General features: G+C 39.3%; 1 protein-coding gene across 1 annotated transcript; it reads right to left on the bottom strand.

Annotated features, from left to right (window-relative positions):
- Positions 1–16,757: 16,757 nt before the first annotated feature.
- On the bottom strand, positions 16,758–19,262 carry LOC148901275 (uncharacterized). The gene is given in 6 exon segments (XM_089016709.1): positions 16,758–18,467; positions 18,553–18,671; positions 18,744–18,984; positions 19,073–19,203; positions 19,206–19,244; positions 19,247–19,262. Coding segments are annotated over 6 exon segments (1,071 nt in total). The 3' UTR covers positions 16,758–17,942.
- Between the last annotated feature and the right edge of the window lie 1,670 nt (positions 19,263–20,932).

The raw sequence follows: 20,932 nt of genomic DNA, 5'->3' as shown, positions 1-20,932 counted from the left end.
AAGTCGCTATGATTTGAAGGAAACCAACCTATTTAAAACATCCAAAACAAGAACAAATATCAAGCAAAGGAGACTATGTGTAATATACAGTAAAGTCTCGTTATATCGATATTCAAGGGAGTCCGAAAAATATCGATATAACCGGGACTATCGATATATCCGACCCTGTTTGCATGTAATTTTCTCCGTGCGTGCATAGAAATAGTATCGATATAACCGGGACTATCGATATATCCGATATCGATATAACGAGACTTTATTGTATGTTTATCTGTGGAATAAATATCTGTGGAATAACTGGCCTGAACGTGAGTGACTCAATTGCTAAATTCAAAAACAAATCTAAAACTTTAAACAGCTTCTTCCCCCAAGCCATTAACTCTTTGAACTCTTCAACAGTAGCCAAAATGGAACTGTATAGTGCCACTTAGCAGTTTTTTTGACGATGATACTAGTGCAGCGTGTTCTACAAATTCCTTGTGTGTTCTACATACTTGGCAATAAAGATGATTCTGATTCTGATTCTAAAAGAAAACTACAATAAAATTGCTTACATCTGAATTGAGATGGTGAATATGTTGCATTTATTAAATACAGTAAAGTCTCGTTATATCGATATCGGATATATCGATAGTCCCGGTTATATCGATACTATTTCTATGCGCGCACGGAGAAAATTACATGCAAACAGGGTCGGATATATCGATATTCCCGGTTATATCGATATTTTTTCGGACTCCCTTGAATATCGATATAACGAGACTTTACTGTATAGTGATGAATCAAAATTACAATGATATATTTATCAAATTTTGTCATGATATGAATTACAGTAAAGTGTCGTTATATCGATATCGGATATATCGATAGTCCTGGTTATATCGATACTATTTCTATGCACGCACAGAGAAAATTACATGCAAACAGGGTCGGATATATCGATAGTCCTGGTTATATCGATGTTTTTTCGGACTCCCTTGAATATCGATATAACGAGACTTTACTGTATTATTATTATTATTATTGTTATTGTTATTATTATTTATTATTATTATTATTATTATTATTATACCATTATGAATACAAGAGAAACTCAAAATAAATGTGCTGATGTGTGTTTATATAATTGTTATCCAGACCAACAGTTGTTAAAATAGATAAGTATAGCACATATAAAGGTAAAAACAGGTGTTTATGGGATCGGATTAGATGCATGTTTTACTTCTTCCTACCCTTTTGAACATGTAATTGCGTGTTGCGTTATGACAGTTTTCTTTTCTTACAATTTACTTACCTTCACTCTGTCAATTTATGACTGTATATTTTCATATGTTCAATAATTGTGGGACTATTAAAGGCATTCTGATTCTGATAATCAAACACACAGTTCAGGATGTAATCCACACTTCACCAACACACACCTAATATGGGCTCTCTACAACCTCTTTCTGAACGGCACCACTGCTTTGAATAGAGAAAGCTGAAGCGCAATAACAATATAGTGAGCGCATAAGATGAATAGATAAAACCACGAAGTGAGTCCACCTGCTCGATGGGCTGACATATTGACGACATTGCGACAGTGTTTACTGAGGTCACCCTATACATTCAAGCAGTGTCAGGCATTTCACAAAAGAACAAGACCTGCCTCTGTACACACCCAAAGACACAGCGCAGAAAACACACAACACAGACGCAAGCACACCACATTTCATTCCTGCCCTTGTTCCTCCTTTCCTGATGGAAACTGAATATAAATTAGTGAATCTCACAGGGATACTGATGGTGATTTAAAGGACAACCGACACCACTTTTTTGTTTCCTAACCAACATCAGAAAAACGTTTTATGGCATCTAAAATACCCAAAACACACAGGATGATATTTTTAGTCAAAGGCAAAACACCAATAAAAATGACTTAAAGTGTCCAAAAACTACTTCAAATTGAACCTGGAAGTGGCAGTTTCAGAAGGTCCCGCCCCCTTGTTCGTGATGTCACGCCATGACGTCATGCCTTGAAAGATTAAACTAACTTATTCTTTTCAACACCTGGCTTCCTGCTGATTTAACCATCCTCTGCCATCAACACCCTGAGAAGTCATGGACCAGGGACGAACGATCACTTTCAACGCATTACTCCTAACTTGTTTTGACCAACCTAAGAGGGCAGAAAATTGTTTATTTTTGAGGCAGCTTGCAAACGCTGTTATCATGATAGAATCAAAATGACACAGCGGCAGAACAAACCAATCAAACCCTCTGTAAAAATATGGCCAATGATATCATGATGATGTCAACCGAAATTATTAATAGCCCTTAATTTTTTCCACATTTTATGTTACTGTAGAGCTTGATGTTCAAATATATACTGTACTTTGTTAAATCCTCAAAATTATAGATAGGGTAAATTCATTTGTTTTTATATTAATTTGTTGGGAAATGGATAAACAAAAATAATGTCCGCTTCATGAAATTGATGAGAATGCGGTTCATATGGAATTAATTGTAACCCTGACAGGCCAAATTCATGTTTTGCAGAACAGTCCATTACTGGTTCTATGTTAACTACAACACACTCAAATGAGAAACCCGCACAATGCCTGTGGACCAGAGCATTGGTAACAAGGAAAGCAATCGGTCTTGATTTCTTTCCGTGTAAGTCAATGGCAGCTAAAATTTTATATCACAGTCGAGCACGTGTCTCACATGACACCTTAAAGTACTGTCACTCATCCCTGAACAACAGCTCTACACTTCTGTCAACAATAGTGACAAACACACACATGGTTAAAAATAGCAGAAACCGTCAGCTGATGAATAAATCATGAAATGAGGAAGAACTTCAACTATTTTTACCCATTTTTTCCCCTTGTCTCTCTGGGATGTTCGTTTGACTTTTTCGGTGCATTTCTCCCTCTCTGTTCGCTCTCTTTTGCATATTTCCACCCAAAGGACGTGTCAGTCTATGACAGAATGCATAGGTCACACATTCAAATCCATGTGTGGATTTCGATTTTCATGTTTTAGATGATGGAAACAGCTGCTTTGTTTTGTTGGTCACAAATTTCTGATCTCTTAAAGGACAACCGACACCATTTTTTTGTTTCCTAACTGACATCAGAAAAGCGTTGGTAAAGTCATTCTGATGAAAATATATCACAAAAAAAGTATTTGTGATGTGGTGAAGTCGCAACGATTATAGTGCTCCAAGTATGTATTTATTTGTTTACAGTATTTAACCGTGGTTAATATCAATGTAGTTTCTCAAATATCTTGTTTTTATTTAGACGCACATACAAACAACGGTACATACAAACATTTTTGTAGTAACATATGTAGTATTCTCTCATGTACATATCTTTATAGAATATCTGTTTTATTAAATGTTTGTTTTTCAGAATAAACCAATACAGGTTACTTATTCCATCCTTAAACATACTTATATAAACTTTAAAAAATACTTGTTTCAGCCTTAAACACAAATTCCATACAAAATATAGCACTGAATCAACTGAGGAACTTACTACTGGGCAAAGGGACACCAAAGCCCAAAAAGAAGTCACCGACATAAAGAAAAACCCTGACTGAGACAAAACTAAGATGAAAGCAGAGCAAGTTTGATGAACATGGAGACAGCTACGAGAAGATAATGTCATGAGGCAGGCCAACGGAGATGAAGATGGAGGAAGTTATCAGTGACACAATATTGCGAAACTAAAAACCACAGGGATGCATATCTGTGATATTGCATCTGGATTCTGATGAAGACATTTGTTTTCAGTCAGCTTGACAGTGGGAAGCTGTGGCAGGTGATAACAACTTGTTCTCGGGGAGGTGGATCACAGGAAGATGGACGGCATTGGGGGAGTGGAATGGGATGTGTGAAGCGATGCAGTCATTGAAAAATATCCCATAGAAAATCCTGACTTATAGTGAAACCCTATGATTGTGTCTGACATTTAAAAGACAACCGACACCATTTTTTTTGTTTCCTAACTGACATCATAAAAACGTTTTACAGTGTCTAAAATACTCAAAACACGCAGGCTGATATTTTTAGTCAAATGCAAAACACCGATAAAAATGACTTTGTCCAAAAAACAAACAAAAAACAACAAAGTGTCCAAAAATCTACCACAAATCAGCTCGAAACTGGGGATTTTCAAAAAGTCGTGCCCCCAGTTCGTGACGTCACGCCAAGTTGGCTTCCCTTGCTCAAGAAACAAAACAATGGGCTCACGGAGTTCAGATTCCGAGAAGATGCTTTCTTGTTACTGATCCAGTTATGAATATTATTCAAATAGTTCTGAAGAGGAAAGCATAAATGTTTGCAATCGATTAAAGGAGTCCTCCCATATCAATTTGCGCCCTAGCTCTGTTGGAAATTGACTGATTTGTCTGCTGGGAATTTGTGTCAGCAAATATCAAATAATAGTCTTGGTGCAACACACAACGATTCATCATCGCGTTATTTATGTGTTTTCCTTCTAATTTAGCCATCAACACGAAGTTTTCAGACCAAACAAAGTACCGCAAAATGCATTGTGTGTAGGTTTCTCGGTCAGGGGCGTTCCAAATGTGACGTCACGTCGGGGATCGTTATCAACTCGAAAACAAGACTTCCTGAATATTCAGCGCGCGTCTTAAAACGTAAAATATAGCTATATGCAGTGGAATCTTTGTAAAATACGCTCAGTAGAAGTCATTTGAAGTGATTTTACAAATTATGGACACAACTTGTCCGAAGGGCCGAAGATTGGGCTTTTTCAATGTTGTTCTCAAGGATTCGTCAGTATTCGCAGCCATACAAGAAAACAGCTTGAATGAACATGACTCTTACACAATCAATCTTTTTGCGAGCATTCATGAGTCTTTCACTGATGTCCTTTCTGCATTCGCCGAACTGAGAAGACTTCCCAGATACATATATTCAATTGAATCAAGAGGATTGCAATTCACAGTGATTGCCACATATGTTGGGAATGGTGATGTTTAAAGAGTGTTCTTTTTGGCATATGTGTCTTCCCCTGTGGCTTCATCTGAGTTGTGGCAAGGTTAACAGCATGGTCATTTTCTCACTGGGAGAACATTGTGGTTGATGAAGTATACAGGGCCCAATATTTTTCTGGGCCATGATGTTGGTGTTCATTGCTGTATATGCATCCATCGGTCCATTCGTTTCCTGATCTTCATTAGGGTTGCAGGGCATTCTGGACCCAATCCCAGCTGTCTCTAGGCAGAAGGCAATGACACTCTTCTCCAGTTACCAGCCAATCACAGGGCACATATAAACAAACAATCAATCACACCTGGTGATGATTTAATCTCCCATAAACTCATTCACTGCCAGACATGTGCAAAAATGTGACCACTCCAGTGCCAGGGTTTTTGTCATTGTCACTTGAATTCCAGGTCCCACAGAATATTGAGTTTTAGGACTACATAAACATCCAATACAGCGTTATAAACCTTAGACTTTCTTCTTTCATCAGAAAAAAAGTTAATTGCTAAATTATATAGGTCTGGAGTTAAATGAGCTTGAAATGAGGGTGGCTGTCCATAATACAATGCAATATATTGGTTTATATAGCGCTATAACAACAGCTGAAGCTGGAACAAAACGTTAACATGGAAAAAAAGGAAATGCTGCCCCTTTGTGGAAAACATTGCCAGAAGTCTTTATCAGCACCAAAGCATGAAAAAACTAAACCCGAACAAATTTGTGAATGGCGCTCTATGTCATATTTTCAATTCCCGAATAAATTTGTGAATGGCACAGAATGAGTTGACGAACCATGCATGCTTTTTTAATATCGGTGAAAATTGTAGTACACAGTAAACCTAAGCAGGCACGCAGAGTCATGAGTCAGAGTCAACATGTCATACCCGTAATCGAACACCACACCTGCACACTGTGAGGCTGAAGTACTAACAGGTCAACCAACAGACCGTTCCAACGCTGAATAATGAAATAAAAGGAAGTCAAAGTGCAGGACAGACAGTTGCTGATATCCTGCCTCATGATGGTTTGAATGATTTTTCTTTAGCATTTGAGTCAAAACATGACCACTTTTGTCCAGTTGTGTAGTTCTTAACCGTTTTTGAAGTACCAAACTGTGTAAGCTCTCAGTCGTACAGGAGTGGTCCATCGATGAGAAGGTTTCTACGCTTCATACATTTTTTTTTACAAATTGAAGAGATGAAAACATGCATTTATTAAATACAGACAAAAGTAAATATAAGAAATAAGTATCTTTGTATTTATTTTTTCTTTTCATAATATGAGATACTATCACAACAGTCACACGTTGACTATTAAGCAAACTGTATTCCCTGCAGCACTGACTGGACAACCAAAATGTTATCATTTGCAGCCAATGATGGACAAACAGGCCTGTCGTGACTTACCATGTTGAGTCACGTGTGTCTTACCCTCCATGGCAGAGGCTCCGTCGAACCTCTGAGACGACTTACCGAACCTCTGGGGTTCGATCGAACCCAGGTTAAGAACCTCCGGTCTAGTTTGATATGGAACACAACTCTTTGTTTTGCAGTCTTCACACTCCTGTCTTTTTCGATATAGTTTCCCATTCTCTGAACATCACCTTGGTGATAGAACGAGGAGGTGTGAGCATGTCAGGAAGTTTGTCGTGAGGATGAAGATTATTTGCTGTTGGCTGCAAAATCAAGAGTGTGGGAGGCTTTCAAACGGCCCTTTTCAAACGAGTGCAGAGGTATTTCACTGCAGCAAGAAGGACAAAATCCCATCAAAATAATTGCATTTCAAGATCGGAATTTAGTGCGGCAATTCATTTGAACAGAAAGGCTTTCTCCTCGAACCGTTGTGATTTCCTTCTTCTTTTGGCATACTCATCGTTTGTTTTTTTTTTTTCTTGTAAGTGAAGCCTCTGGGCCTTAATGGAAGTAATAAAGTCCTGTCAAGGTGACATCGTAGTCAGGGCTTCTTACAAAAAACTAACTTTAGGAGTTTCACAATAGTCAACATGAATGAGCAAAATCAAATATTTGCTGCAGGCACATCAATCCCTCTCATTTTCAATTGTATTATACTGATGATTGATCATTCGAGGGGCAAAGTACTTGCGATACTGCTGTTTATGACCCAGTTGTGTATAGGTGCAAACAAACAGTATGACAAAAATATGAATACAATTATTGAACCTGAATACCTGTTTGAAAACACTTAATGCTCGAGTCCGAGGTTTCTAGCACTCAATGTAAATCAACATCTCTTACACACAGTGTTTGAGGAGGTCAGGTACGGTTTAAGCTGTGATTTTAAATGAATGTGTGACAACAGCTCAGTCAAGGAAGGGGACATTTGAAATTAACAAATTTCATTAACGTTGTCCTGCTGATGTCTGTCCTTCTGTCTGTCCTTTCCTGTCCTGTCCTGATCTGTCTCTGTCTCTTGATAGATAGCTTGACCAATAAAGATGATTCTGCAATGTTAAAGTATGCAATGTTAAAGGACACCCGACATCACTTTTTTGTTTCTTAACTGACATCAGAAAAACGTTTTATAGCATCTAAAATACCCAAAACACGCAGTATGGTATTTTTAGTCAAACACAAAACACCAATAAAAATGACTTAAAGTGTCAAAAAAGTACTTCAATTTGAAACCGGAAGTGGCCAGTTTCAGAAGGTCCCGCCCCGATGTTCGTGGTGTCACGGCAAGACATCTTGCCTTGCTCGAGAATCAAAACAATGGCTTCAGATTCGGAGAATATGCTTTCTTGTTACTCATCCAGTTTCTGAAGAAGAAAGCATACATGTTTGCATCGATTAAAGAATTTATTCCCTGTCATTTTGAGGCATCAGGGGTGGGAAATGTCGCACCCGAAAAAGGCTGAAAATGGCGACAAAGCCGTGTAAAGAATTAATCAGCCTGTTGCCACAGGCTGATTAATTCCTTACATGGAGCTTTGTCGCCCTGTTCTGCCTCTTTTTGGTCCTACACGACGTTTTCAGACCAAAGTACAGCAAAATGCATTGACGTGATGGAAGGACTAATACAATGTGTGCTTTTTTCGGTCAGGGGCGTTCCTTCAGTGACGTAGGATGAGGACTCGTCACCAACTCAAAAACAAGACTTCCGAAATATTCAGCGCGAGTCTTAAAACGTAAAATATAGCTATATGCGGTGGAATCTTTGTAAAATACGCTCAGTAGAAGTCATTTGAAGCCATTTTACAAATTATGGACACAACTTGTCCGGATACGTCGGTTGTCCTTTAACGAGGAATTATGGTATGATAAGGACTCCAGAGAATCGCTGGCCATCAATGGGACACATAAAAAATCATTTGTTGTTTATGGCAAAGCAATGCCATGTTGTCTGGCCTTTTACTTTGCCATGTTGTTTTTGAAGGATATTTTATGTTATATTTTTCAGAAATTATTTCTCGCAATTCCTGGTTGGTTGTTTATCGACACACTGGTGTTGATGCACAGGACCGCAGAATGTCAGTGTCAAAAAGTCTAAATAAAGGGTCCCTTAAAATCTACATTCTATGAGTATGTTTAGTTGTTTGTTTTTTTTTTTTGTCTCTGGTCCCGAGCTTCTCCGGAAATAATGGTCAAGAAGGGATTACCTTCAATGGGAGAGAAGTTTGCCTGTCTCTCTAAACATCTTTGAGCATGTTCTTCAGAACACTCAACTCCCAGGATGCATTTTGTCATACTCGTTGGTTACATTTTCATAGCTTAAAATGTGGTTACAGTCTGGTCTCGGATCACATTTCCCCAAATAACATTAAACCCTGTACGCTAGTAAGCACAAACAATGAAAATGCATTTTTTTGATCTCTTATTATTATTTCTTCAAATAGACAGACAGTTGTCTATTGCAATGTCTTGAAACTTCAATATGGGAGCACTGGTTCAACCTTGGGTATAACAGTATCTCAAACTCACAGTTTAGCGGCCATTGGGCGAGGAAAACTACCCATTTCAAGAAAAACAAGATGGAAAATATTTGTGTTTTGTTTTGGGGAGAAATTTGCAGTACCAGTGAAGTCATTTCTCAACTGGAAATATTTCAATATATTTGTTATGCTTCACCGTGAACAACTTTGAGTACATAACGAGCAAATGTTAAAAAGTTCAACTTTTCAGCAGCTCGTTAAAGTCATGGATTTGAAGGATTGTTTGTTTAGGATTAGTTAATGAGTACATCTTTTACTGAGCATTTTCATCTTTATTAAGATGAAATAATAAATGTTTCTTTTTGAACATTTAAAGTACGTACTTCTTTGTGGAAAACATAATCCCACAGCAATTCTCTAGCACACCTTGCTTAAATTTAATTTGAGATCCCTGCCGTACTGTCTATTCCTGTGCAGGCAGCTTACTCTGCGATCACATATACAACAGTAAACTTTTCTGCTGAATTTCCATTACACTATCAAAACTACTTTTCCGTCGCTGGAATAAAACCACATTCTCTGTGGCTCAATAAGGCACCTCGCTGACGTTTCAATTAGCACAATTTAAAGTGCTTCTTTGCAGAGTTGGACATGTAATTTAAAATCAGCTCCTAATTAAAGTGCTCCTCTGATATAAACACCCACTACCGTCTGTACTTGAGTGAATGAACACATTCGGCTATAACACTTTACGACGGAGTACAATATTTTAAAGGAACTTTAGTCTGCTTCGCGTCAGTGAGCCGTCAATCCAGAGCACTTTAATTTAGGCAATTATTTCTGGGTTCCGATTAATAACAGTGGAAATCACTTTAACTTGGTTTTGTTATTTTTTTCACTCTGCTGTAATAACACCGGTCAACTGGTAATTTCCAATGGCTCTGTGTCTCTAAACGTAGCTTTGATGCTGCTTCTTAAATGTCTTCACTTCTTGTCTGACAAATAAGGTATCTTCCATACAATATGTTCTTGTGTAATCATATTTGCAAGGTGGTTGAATAGAAGACCCGAGAAAGCAGTGAGGTTTCGGGTGAAATTACCAAAATGGATTTAAGTAGAATACAAACACAAACCAAACACAGGCAGATACAAACGATGACCAACACAAAGGACTACACTGTGAACTGCATCGCACATATGACACAAAAGACCTACCCATCCACACCGTTACAGAGTGGGAACCGATCCCACATTGCCTGCATACAATGCAACTGTACCAAGGCCTTTACTGCTGGCCTAAATATATATGAATCCCAATGAATTATATTTTGTCCATGAATTTTTATTAAATAATTCCAAATTGTCTTTCAGCTTCCCTTCATTGCTTTTCACCTGGCGTGTGTTTATGTATTCAAGCATTTAACCAATCACATTTCAGCCATTATTTGTTATCAGGGTCAGAAATGGGACGCCTTCACAATCAGTTCTGTGGGCTCTTTCGCATAAAATGTGTCCATCAAACTGTTGCTTTAACCCACGGGTGTCAAAGTCAAGGCCCGCGAAAGCAAATAAAACTTGTTAAATTCCATGATGATTGCTAAAATCTGAGCCAAAATTTCATATTTTTGGATGTCAACCACAATAAAAGTCATTATTCTTGACTTCAGATTTGAAAACGAGTTATTCATTAATTTGCTGTGTGCTCTATATGTAATATTTGAAGGGATTTAAACATTCTAATGGGTTCCCCAAACTCATAACGGCCCTCGAGAGGAAACCATAACTACAATGTGGCCCGTGGCAAAAAATAACTTTGACACCCCTGCTTTAACCAAACAGATTTCAAGTTCGTGACACCATGGCCTTCTCGCCTTATTTCCTGGCTCACAGTACCCTCTAATGGACCCGTAGTAAATCGCACAATACCTTTTATATGAGTCGCAGCTGTAGCTGCAGTAAACGTTGTACAGTCATACAATAGTTTTCAGACGTAGCACTATTGAAGGCCAAGAGAGAGAGAGCGCACGGCTTGCCACTGACATTAATATATACGTTATGAAAGTGTGTGATTCGACAAAAAAACTAAGGCAGGTTAAGAAACGGCGCCAAGAAAATCAGCTCAAAGTTTACTTGCATCTCGGAGATAAAAATATAAATAACAATAATAATGTAATAAGAAAACTTGTTGGCCAAAGTAATTAGCTTCCTATCACTGTCTCATTTGCACCTGTATGCCAATAAACACAGATGTTGTGCTTTTCTACACAGTTAATGTTTTCTCTTATCAGTAAAATAATTTCATTTTGATCAATAACGTATGTCTGGTTCTCATTTTTCCTTTTAAATATGGTGCAACACATCTCGCAAGGTGACATGTTTGTGCAGAAAAAGATGAAAAAAAAATGACCGTGTGACCGGATCTCTGTTTTCACTGAAATTGATTTGCTCCAAATGTTATACGTGGTCCAAAGTTTGAACCAACTTCCCCCCACCAATTTGTCACTTGCAATCACACAAAGTGATCTCACAATTACAGGTGCAGTGCAAAAATCAGGATGCACCACCAATTCTGCTTGCATAATGTTGGAAAAATAATGTTACTTCCATGCTGGCTGCATGTTACTAAAGGTTTTTATGACGGTGGAAGTTTGAACTTGGAATAAACAGGTTCACTTTATATTATTTATTGGATATACATTTTGATAAATTAATATACAGCAGCACTGGTTTATTTTCCCTTTTGTTCACCCTTGAATTAATTTTTTAGTGCTTGGTTTTCCCATATCAAGCTGCTCAGTGAAAAAATTCACACTTACAGGTTCATTTATCTTGAATTATTTTCAGTTCACATAAACCACCAAGAGACATACATAACAAACACTGCAGTGGGTGAACATGTCGGCAAGGGCAGTAGAAAAGTCAATGTGGTGGCTCAATAACTCTTAATGTTATTGATTTGATCCATATACAGTATAATAAGCAAACCCATTGCTAGAGTCATGTAAAACAATAATAATAAATACATCTGCCATTCCAAAAATGATAATGGTCAATTATGATACCCTTGGTCAATTACGGACCCTCAATAATGAAAAAGATGCTGGTGAATGTCTTTCTTTTACCTTTGTAAAACCAGTATTAACTGGAATTCTTGTAGTAAAATGGTTAGCTGTTAGACACAATTAAGAAATAAGTAAAATATATTATATATCGTCAATATGAAAAAAATTACCAAAACGGTCTACATGGGATGTGTAATACTGTCCCACCTTGTTTAGGATGCTCCGACTTTGGAATATGTTTTGTTCAAAAGTGTACATTTGACTTTGGACAATGATTGCAATGTGAAAGATCACTAGATACAGTAAAGTCTCGTTATATCGATATCGGTCATATCGATAGTACCGCTTATTACGATACTATTTTCATTTCCCTTGCACATTTCTAGTCTTTTTATGTATAATTAGTACCGTTTAGTACGATACCCGGTTATTATGATAATCCGGTTATTACGGTGCTCCTTTTCATCCCCCGCCGGCCATTTTTGTTGTTTATATCGATATATCCGTCGCACCATTGGTCAACTTGGTCACGTGTCTTGTTACGTGAGCCGCCATCGGTCGCGCCATTGGTCGACTTGGTCACATGAGCCGCCATCGGTCGCGCCATTGGTCAACTTGGTCACGTGTCTTGGTTACGTGTCACGCCATCAGTCGCGCCATTGGTCGACTTGGTCAGGTAACTTGGTTACGTGCCCAGCACTTCTGTAGCAGAGCCATTTTCATTTTCAGACGCTAGCTTGTATGTAGCAGACGAGATTGAAGTGTTTGTGTTAAAAGGTAAAAATGGGAAGCAGAAGAAGATTGATGACTTTTTTAAATTGTATACGTAATACAGTAAGATGTAAGCGTTGCAGTTTCCCTGTTGTGTTATGTACATGCCCACTGTACTGTATATGAATGCAATCGTTTTTTGCAACAATGTTTCTTGTTTTGTCTGCTGAAGCGCGATGATTTTGAAAATTATTAACATTCCATACTGTGTATTAAAGGACAGCCGATGTCACTTTTTATTCAAATGCAAATAAAAATGACTTCACGCCAAGACGTCTTGCATTTCTTGTGAATCCAAACAATGGCTTCAGATTCTGATAATATGCTTTCTTGTTACACATCCAGTTATGAATATGTTTCAAATACACTGTAGTTCTGAAGATTAAAGCATACACGTTTACAATCATTAAAGAATTATATGTGCCATTTTGAGGCAACATTGGGGGAACATCTCTCACCCCAAAAAAAGGGAGCTAATGGCCAGCTCCGTTTCTTATATGGCGCTTGGCTGCCCTCTTTTGGCGGCTTTTGTTTAATGCAGTTCGGCGCAGGATCGGATATATCGATAGTCCCGGTTATATCGATATTTTTTGGGACTCCCTTGAATATCGATATAACGAGACTTTACTGTATGCCGTAAATCATGCATGTTCAGCACCAGTCATTGAGGGGTCCTGCATGTTTTATGTCTTTCTATCTAGTTCGTTCTATGTCCCTCTCTACTCCAACACACTTGACCAAATAATCAGCTCATCATCAACCTCTTCCTGGAAACAGCTTGATAACATTTGAATCCATCTTGAACGGTCTGCAAATTGTAGTGCAACAACCTGAACCCTAAAGATTTCTTGACAAAAGTAGACACATACACACTCCGTCTCAAAAATTAAATCTTGGTTTACACATAACTTCCTCAAACTTAGAAGCCACTAAACAGAACTTATCCTTGTCTGAACCAAATCCAACCAACGCGAAGCCAACAGTGTCTCCTTGCAAGTCAAAGTCAAAGTCAGCTTTATTGTATCATATGCTAATATGCATGACATACAGCACAGATGAAATTACTGTCCTCCCGGACCCAGTGTGTAAGGCACTTATGTGGCTAAAAAAGACAGACAACAGACAATACATGTAAAATGTGTCCCCCTCCCTTCAGGTCAAGAGCCTGGGTGTCATCCTTGATAGCTCACTATGTTTCCACTGCCATATAAAAAGCATAACCCAGTACGCACATTTCCACCTACGTCTCCGTCCCTCTCTCACCCCTCACACCACTGCTATCCTTGTCCACAGTCTCGTCAGCTCCCGTATTGATTATTGCAATTCAATTATTTTCAGTGTCCATCACACATTTCTCCATAAACCACAACTGGTCCAGAATTCTTCATCCCCGGATCACCACTAGAACCCCCTCCTTTTTTGGTCTCCATCCGGCAGATTCGCTCTGCAGATACCTTAAATCTCTCAGAGAGCATTGCAGCTATATGTTCACACTTCACAAAGCTCATTTAAAACAGCAGACGCTGCAATAAAACCCCTTTGCATTATTTAGTCTGTGTGTGTGCGTGTGTGTGTGTGTGTGCGTGCGTGCGTGCGTGTGTGTGTGTGATGAGAGAGAGGTTGGTTGGTGGGGGGTTGGATGGATGTACAGATGGACGGACAGTCGTGAGGGCAGGCAGGCAGGCAGACGCAATATCAGGTCACTGAATGGCTAAGGTTGGCTATCCTTATGAGAACAATAAGAATAAGAAAGCCTTTCATAGTCCCACAATAGGGAAATTTGCAAAGCTTGGCAAGTTAGCTTTTTAGAGAAATTCCAGGTCTATTTTTGTTTACTTTCACCAAATGATATATTTCAACACTCAACAACTCAACTTGGCTGACAGAGGGAAAAAAAGGTCTTCAAAATGAGAGGTAGATAGAGATTTAACTAAAGAGCACTGTTAATAATATGACTCATGTTAAGTATCTCTTTAAATAATCGCATAAGTAAAAAGTAAGTGTTGTTAGTGTTCACAATGAGTAATCGGTCATCAACTTCTGATTGAATAATAAATAGACAAAAATATCAAATCAAAAATGTTAATTCAGATCTTTTCCACAGCAATATCCCTTTAGCTAGAACTGCACTGAAGTCATTTTCATCCTGAAAGTCATTGCAATAAATTAAAGTAAGTGGTTTTCCATCAATTGCCTTTGTGCTGTTTTATGGGAGTGTAAACAATAGACTCAGTTCGGTGAGAGTTCCTGGAAAGTGAAGTGGAGTTCTTGTCAGTAAACGTCAACCTTTTTTCGGCAGACAAAAATGACAGCACACGACACAGTTGTTCTTTTTTGGGTCACCATCAATTAAAACCAATGTGGTTTGCCTCTTCTTACCGCAAATTGGAAGTGGTTGATTTATTGCTTATTTCTGCAATTTGTCATGTTGAAGATTTTGCTTCTGCACGAGGTTGGCAGTGACCCATTTGCCTGCTTGCCTCCATTTAAAATGAGTCTGAATGTGCTTACATTGAATTGAAAAGGCTGAATTATGTGAAAGCATGTGTCGATCTGACCAATTAAAAGCATGAATAAAATGGGATCACGCAGGCAATTATGGTCAGCTACCGAACAAAAGTAAAATTTGGACGAGTCAAATCACAAGTCCCCTTAGAACAAAGTATTTCCTTCTTCTTCTACATCTACATTTGCACAGTATACAGTTGACATTTTTATTTTGTTATGCTTAGAATATCTTGTTTTCTATCCTTTCACTCCCACCCCAACCCCATCCCTCTTCGATTGCTGCTGTGGACTGCAAATTTCCCCATTGTGGGACGAATAAAGGTATTCTGATTCTGATTCTTGGTTTGGAAATAAGGACTTTTAGCTGTCAAGATGGAGGAAGATGAGAAGTAAATCAATGGGCTAACTTTCTCATCTTTCACCAGTCCAAGCACTTGTGTGGACACTTGCATCTGCAAAAAGGGCAATCTTGAAGAAAACAAAGGAAGTGCACAGCATGTCACGCGATCTGAAGGAGTGGGGTGAGTGGATCACTTTAACCTTGACTGATGTAGCATAGTGTGCATACGTACCTCTTCAATCAATGTCCAGGCCTACATAAAAACGCAGAGGCTATTTTCAAAGAAAATATCATTATTCTTTTAAACATCAATTACAATGTATGCCAAACACTGACTTTAAGAGTATTGCCCGAAATGTTTTATGATGGGATTCTTTGATTTCCACGGTCGTCCTCGTCTTTGTTGTCTTTAAGTCGTCTGAACTGGAGCGAGACTAAAGGGTTGTCACTATGTGGAGGCCAATATGACAGGAAATATATTTCACCCTCTTCCCTCTCCCAAAGATTCAATTTAAAGCCTCTCTGGCATCTGGAGTTTTCATCCATTTCCTCGCCTTTGGCTCATCTTTCCTTAAGAGCACTAATGGCTGTCCTTGAGTATTTGTTTGGCCTCAAGCGCACAAAGAAAAAGAAGAGAGAACAAAAAGCGAGCCAGCCTGTTCAGCCTGGCGACAGCCTTTGACGACCGCTCTGAACGAGGAGAGCACCAGACGCACTCTTCGACCCCACGTTTAGTTTAGCAAGCAGGCAGAAGAGATCAAACGCTGGGCCAACATTAAACATGCAGTGGTGTCAAGTATGCCACACGCAATGCGGCATTGGTGGCTCTGCACAAGGTCGGTAATTGTGGCGACATGAGAAGAACTGTTTAATTTTAGAAATGGGCCGCTGTGAGATGACACGACTTTTTGAAGTTTTGACTCAAACGGAAAGCACCTCGATGGACAAGTAGTTAGCCGCCAACCAATTGTGAGGTCGCTTTCGGATCTCTGCTCAATTCCTTCTATGAGGTTACACTCCAAAACAGACTCTAAATTGTCCGTTGGTGTGTAAGTGATTGGTGTGGATGTGTTCAACATGTGAAATTTGAACATAAAGACGGAAACTTTTCATTGAACAGCAACGCTATATTGCAAATTTGTGATTGCTTTTGAGCAGTATTCTCTTGGCACGTCACCAATCATAAATACCCAAAAAATGTGCATATTGAAAGCATATTATTGAATTCCGGTTTATTTCATGTGAAATTTTGCTCTGCTCACTTGAACACAAAGCTAATATGATGTTAGATGGACGGTACATTTTAACTGCAACGTTTGCCATATTGTGGAGGAGCCTTTTATTGTTCCGCTTGTCACTTTTGGCAAAGATAGATGACTTAAAGGACAACAGACGTCACTTTTTTGTTTGTTAACTGACACCAGAAAAACGTTTTCTAGCATCTAAAATACCCAAAACATGCAGTATGATATTTTTAGTCAAATGCAAAACACCAATAAAAATGACTTAAAGTGTCCAACATCTGCACAAAATTGAGCTGCGAATTGGGCATTTTCAGAAAGTCCCGCGCCCAGTTTGTGACGTCACGCCAAGACGTCTTGCATTGCTGGAGAATCAAAACAATGGCTTCAGATTCGGATAATATGCTTTTTTGTTACACATCCAGTTATGAATATGATTCAAATAGTCCTGATGAGCAAAGCATACATGTTTGCAATCGATTAAAGAATTTATTTGGGCCATTTTGAGGCAACATTGGGGGACAATCTCTCACAAAAAAAAGAGGCACAAAATGGCGACATCCTGTGGCCACCTCCGTTTCCACAGGCTGACAAATGGGTATATTTTCTTAGAGACAGTGTATTGTAGGTGTTCAAACACCTGACATGTTTCGGCGTAGTGTCGAGATATATATATCGACACAACCTGAAAGCAATAGTTGACAGGTTGAGGGCACACCCTGATATGACTAGGCGTGTCGCCGTACAGTTCAATGTGCAAGCAGTTAAAGAGGTGTACAGTATATGACTCAGAGAAATTCAGAAAAATCAGTGATAACAGAAGTGACAGAGGAAGCAAAGGCACAATGTTTAAATCATAAATAGTAAAAAGAAATTCAGCCGTGTTTCTATTTGTAAAATAAGTCCACTCTATTGTCAATAACCAGAAATGTTGAGAGAAGCGCGCATTCAGCATGCCAGATTCATGATTTTAATGCAAGTTCCATCACATCTGATTTTCATAAAACAGATGTGATATGAACTTGCAGGTGGCCGGTCCACCACCCACTTGTGTAAGGGATATAATTGTGCCGAGGCCCAATGGAAGTTATAAGTAGTTGATATGAACAGTACGATTGATCAATGACCGTTATTTGGAGAACGCATTGCAGGAGAGCAGAGTGAGTTCAATGTTAATGGCTAAAAGCTTAGATCCAAAGATATTTGGGTGCAGGTTATCTGGCTTGAAAAGGTCTAGTCTATTGAGAAAAGTCGTGAAGTTGTCCACATAGGGGATGCCTCCATTGTGGCAGTATCCTTTAAGCCAGATATGAAGTTGTCTGATGCGACTAAACTTGACCTCACCAAAGCAAGGTGGAACAAAGGGACCCGAGATGATGACATACTTCTTTGTGTCCTGGATGGTCCGTATGAGGGAGATATAGTCTTTCTTCAGTTTCTCAGACTGCTCCAGCTGATGGTCCCACGTTCCAACGTGAGCAACCACAGCGGAGACAGACGGCTGCCCAGCCAGCAGAAGGGGGAGGGCGTCATTGACATCTTGAATGTGTGCGCCTGGGTGACAAGAAGTGCTGCATCTGCTAATGTTTACATGCCGGACCATCGAAGTCCCGACGATCAGTACGCATGCCCCGTCCCAATTGCCAAAGTCGTTCTATTTTAAAAGGAGGATATACGGAGTGATTAGACCGGTTGTATTTTGCACTTTAGATTTCAATCATAGCTTGGATCGCAGTTACCTGCTGGACAATATCGGAGAGTTCATCTTGATAATGCTCCTGGTTTTCAAAAAGGTCGTCCCAAGGTAGGAAGGGGATGTATTGATTATCAACAAAGGTTTTCCAGCAGTACTGAAAGTCTACAGAAGATACGGAAAAGAAACCTCAGTAGTCAGTTCAGTTGTAGAGAATGTCTCATAAGTATCAATTACCTTTGTTATTCATGACTCGAAGGGGCACTCCAGCGTCACTCAGCAATTTCAGGCCCTTTCGATTTTTCTTGATGTCCGTGCGGTATAGGCGTGACACGAAGATCCTGAGGTTGAGTTTTGCATTGTTTTGGAGGAATTGGACTAATGCCTGTGAGCACTTTGCGCAGGGGGACCACGACATGTAACATGTGACCTTGTTGTGGCCTCGATGCAAGGTTTTTAAGTAATCCAGAAAATTCATCTACATAAGAGAGTGAACAAATAGAAGATGTTGAGCATTTAAAAGGGTTCCTCCGAGAAGGCGCTCTAAGATGCTTTTCCATACTCACCTCTGCATGCACTTTACTAGAAGTACTGCAGAAATATCCGGAGACAGAAGTAGCCCCAGTTTGATCACTTAGTGCTGTAAAGCACAGGTAAGCTTTCCAACGTGCTCCAAAAAGTGCATTTTTGTATTGTGGAGGAAGGTATTCATGCTCAGAAGATCACTGAGGAAAAGGGAAATGAGATGTCATTCATCCAATTACCACAATTTTACCAGTAGCTACAGTTGTTGGATGTAAGCAGCCATTCACAAACTTTGAAAGCAATTTGTACACATTTGGACCTACCCTGGTGTTGCCATCCCAGTGAAGAATGTCAGCTTCCCAGTGCGTCAGAAGACAGGCACCAATTGACCCTTGCTCTGTCAAGAGCATTGCTTTATAATCGGCAATCTCACCTAGCCTGTTTGTCCGGCCTACATTGGCCAATCTAACGCGAGTGAATATGAACCAGCTTATGCTGATTCTCTGTTTCGTTTCTCTTTGACCACGTGCGTCAATGTGTGTGTGCCGGTATTTCCTCTTCAGTAAATGGGCCCCTTCTTGAGACGCTGGGGGAGGTGTTGGTTAGCTCAGGCATGGGCAAACTACGGCCCGCGGGCCACATACGGCCCGTTAGGCTTTTCAATCCGGCCCGCCGAACTTGCCCAAATTATAGTACAAACAGTGTCTAAAACTCATGACAAAAAGCTAGCGAACAACAGGGCAGATAACTGAAAAGTTGCCTGCCCCATTTTTCCCAACTTGAAGCAAAATGAGACCAATCCCATTAAGAAACATTGTCACAAAGTATAAAGTTTTTTTTAAATCAAGAATGCACCAACTACAAATGCTACCTTGCTTAATTTACGGCAAATGCGCATGGCTGTAAATTTTGCTACAGTAGTCGATTGTCATTGTGGTGCACAATGCAACGTGTGCATTGATTCCTACGAGCCACTAAGCCCCTTTCATAAGTCTCACGTACACTTTACAGTCACGGTTTAATGTAAATTTACGTTTTGTAGCATCACATATGTTGTTAGCTTCTTTTGAATCTTTCTTCTAGTTTGAGGTTCTGTGCATCTATTTTGGAAAATGACATGCAATTGCACGACTTTGTAACGCTTGCGAAAGTCCGGAAGAAAGAAGCAGGCTTCTGATTGGCTGCCGAGCCGAGTATGCAAATTTCAACTGCAGGTAGTCTATGTTTGTGTGCTCGGCGACGGTACACGTGTATTGTTAGCGCGTGAAGGCGAGAGCGTCAGTGAGGAGTTTGTTGAGCGCGCGGTCAGGACACACCATCTATGATTTGGCGGAATTTAACACAAGTAGGTATTATTGAGCTTGAATATTTCGTTGTGTAATAATATGTTTTGAATGTTGAAAGTGATTCCATTTTTCAATAAATGTTGATTTCTTTGCCCCTTCGATGGAAACTTAAAAACAGACGCAATCTTGATGAATCACAGTGCACATGTTATTTTAATCTATTTCCATTTCCTCCTCCAAGTATCTGCGAAATAGTCTGTAAATGCCATATCTTGCATATTCCTTGAGACAAATTTATTAACTGATCAGGGATATTTTTCACATTTGAAAGACAGTTAATAAATTGGGTTGTAGTGTTTTTACTGTGCTATGAGGTTTGTACATACTACATTTAAAGGACAACCGGCACCATTTTTTGTTTTTGTTTCCCACTGACATCAGAAAAACGTTTTATAGCATCTAAAATACCCAAATCAGGCAGGCTGATATTTTTAGTTAAATGAAAAACACCAATAAAAATGACTTCAAAATGAATCCGGAAATGGTCAGTTTCAGAAGGTCCCACCCCTCTGTTCGTGACGTCACGCCAAGACGTCGTGCCTTGCTCAAGAATCA

This window comes from Hippocampus bargibanti, linkage group LG02 (genome assembly GCF_051943395.1).
Source record: "Hippocampus bargibanti isolate YZ-2025 linkage group LG02, ASM5194339v1, whole genome shotgun sequence".
Taxonomy (NCBI): Eukaryota; Metazoa; Chordata; class Actinopteri; order Syngnathiformes; family Syngnathidae; genus Hippocampus; species Hippocampus bargibanti.
This window is presented reverse-complemented; position numbering and strand designations above follow the sequence as displayed.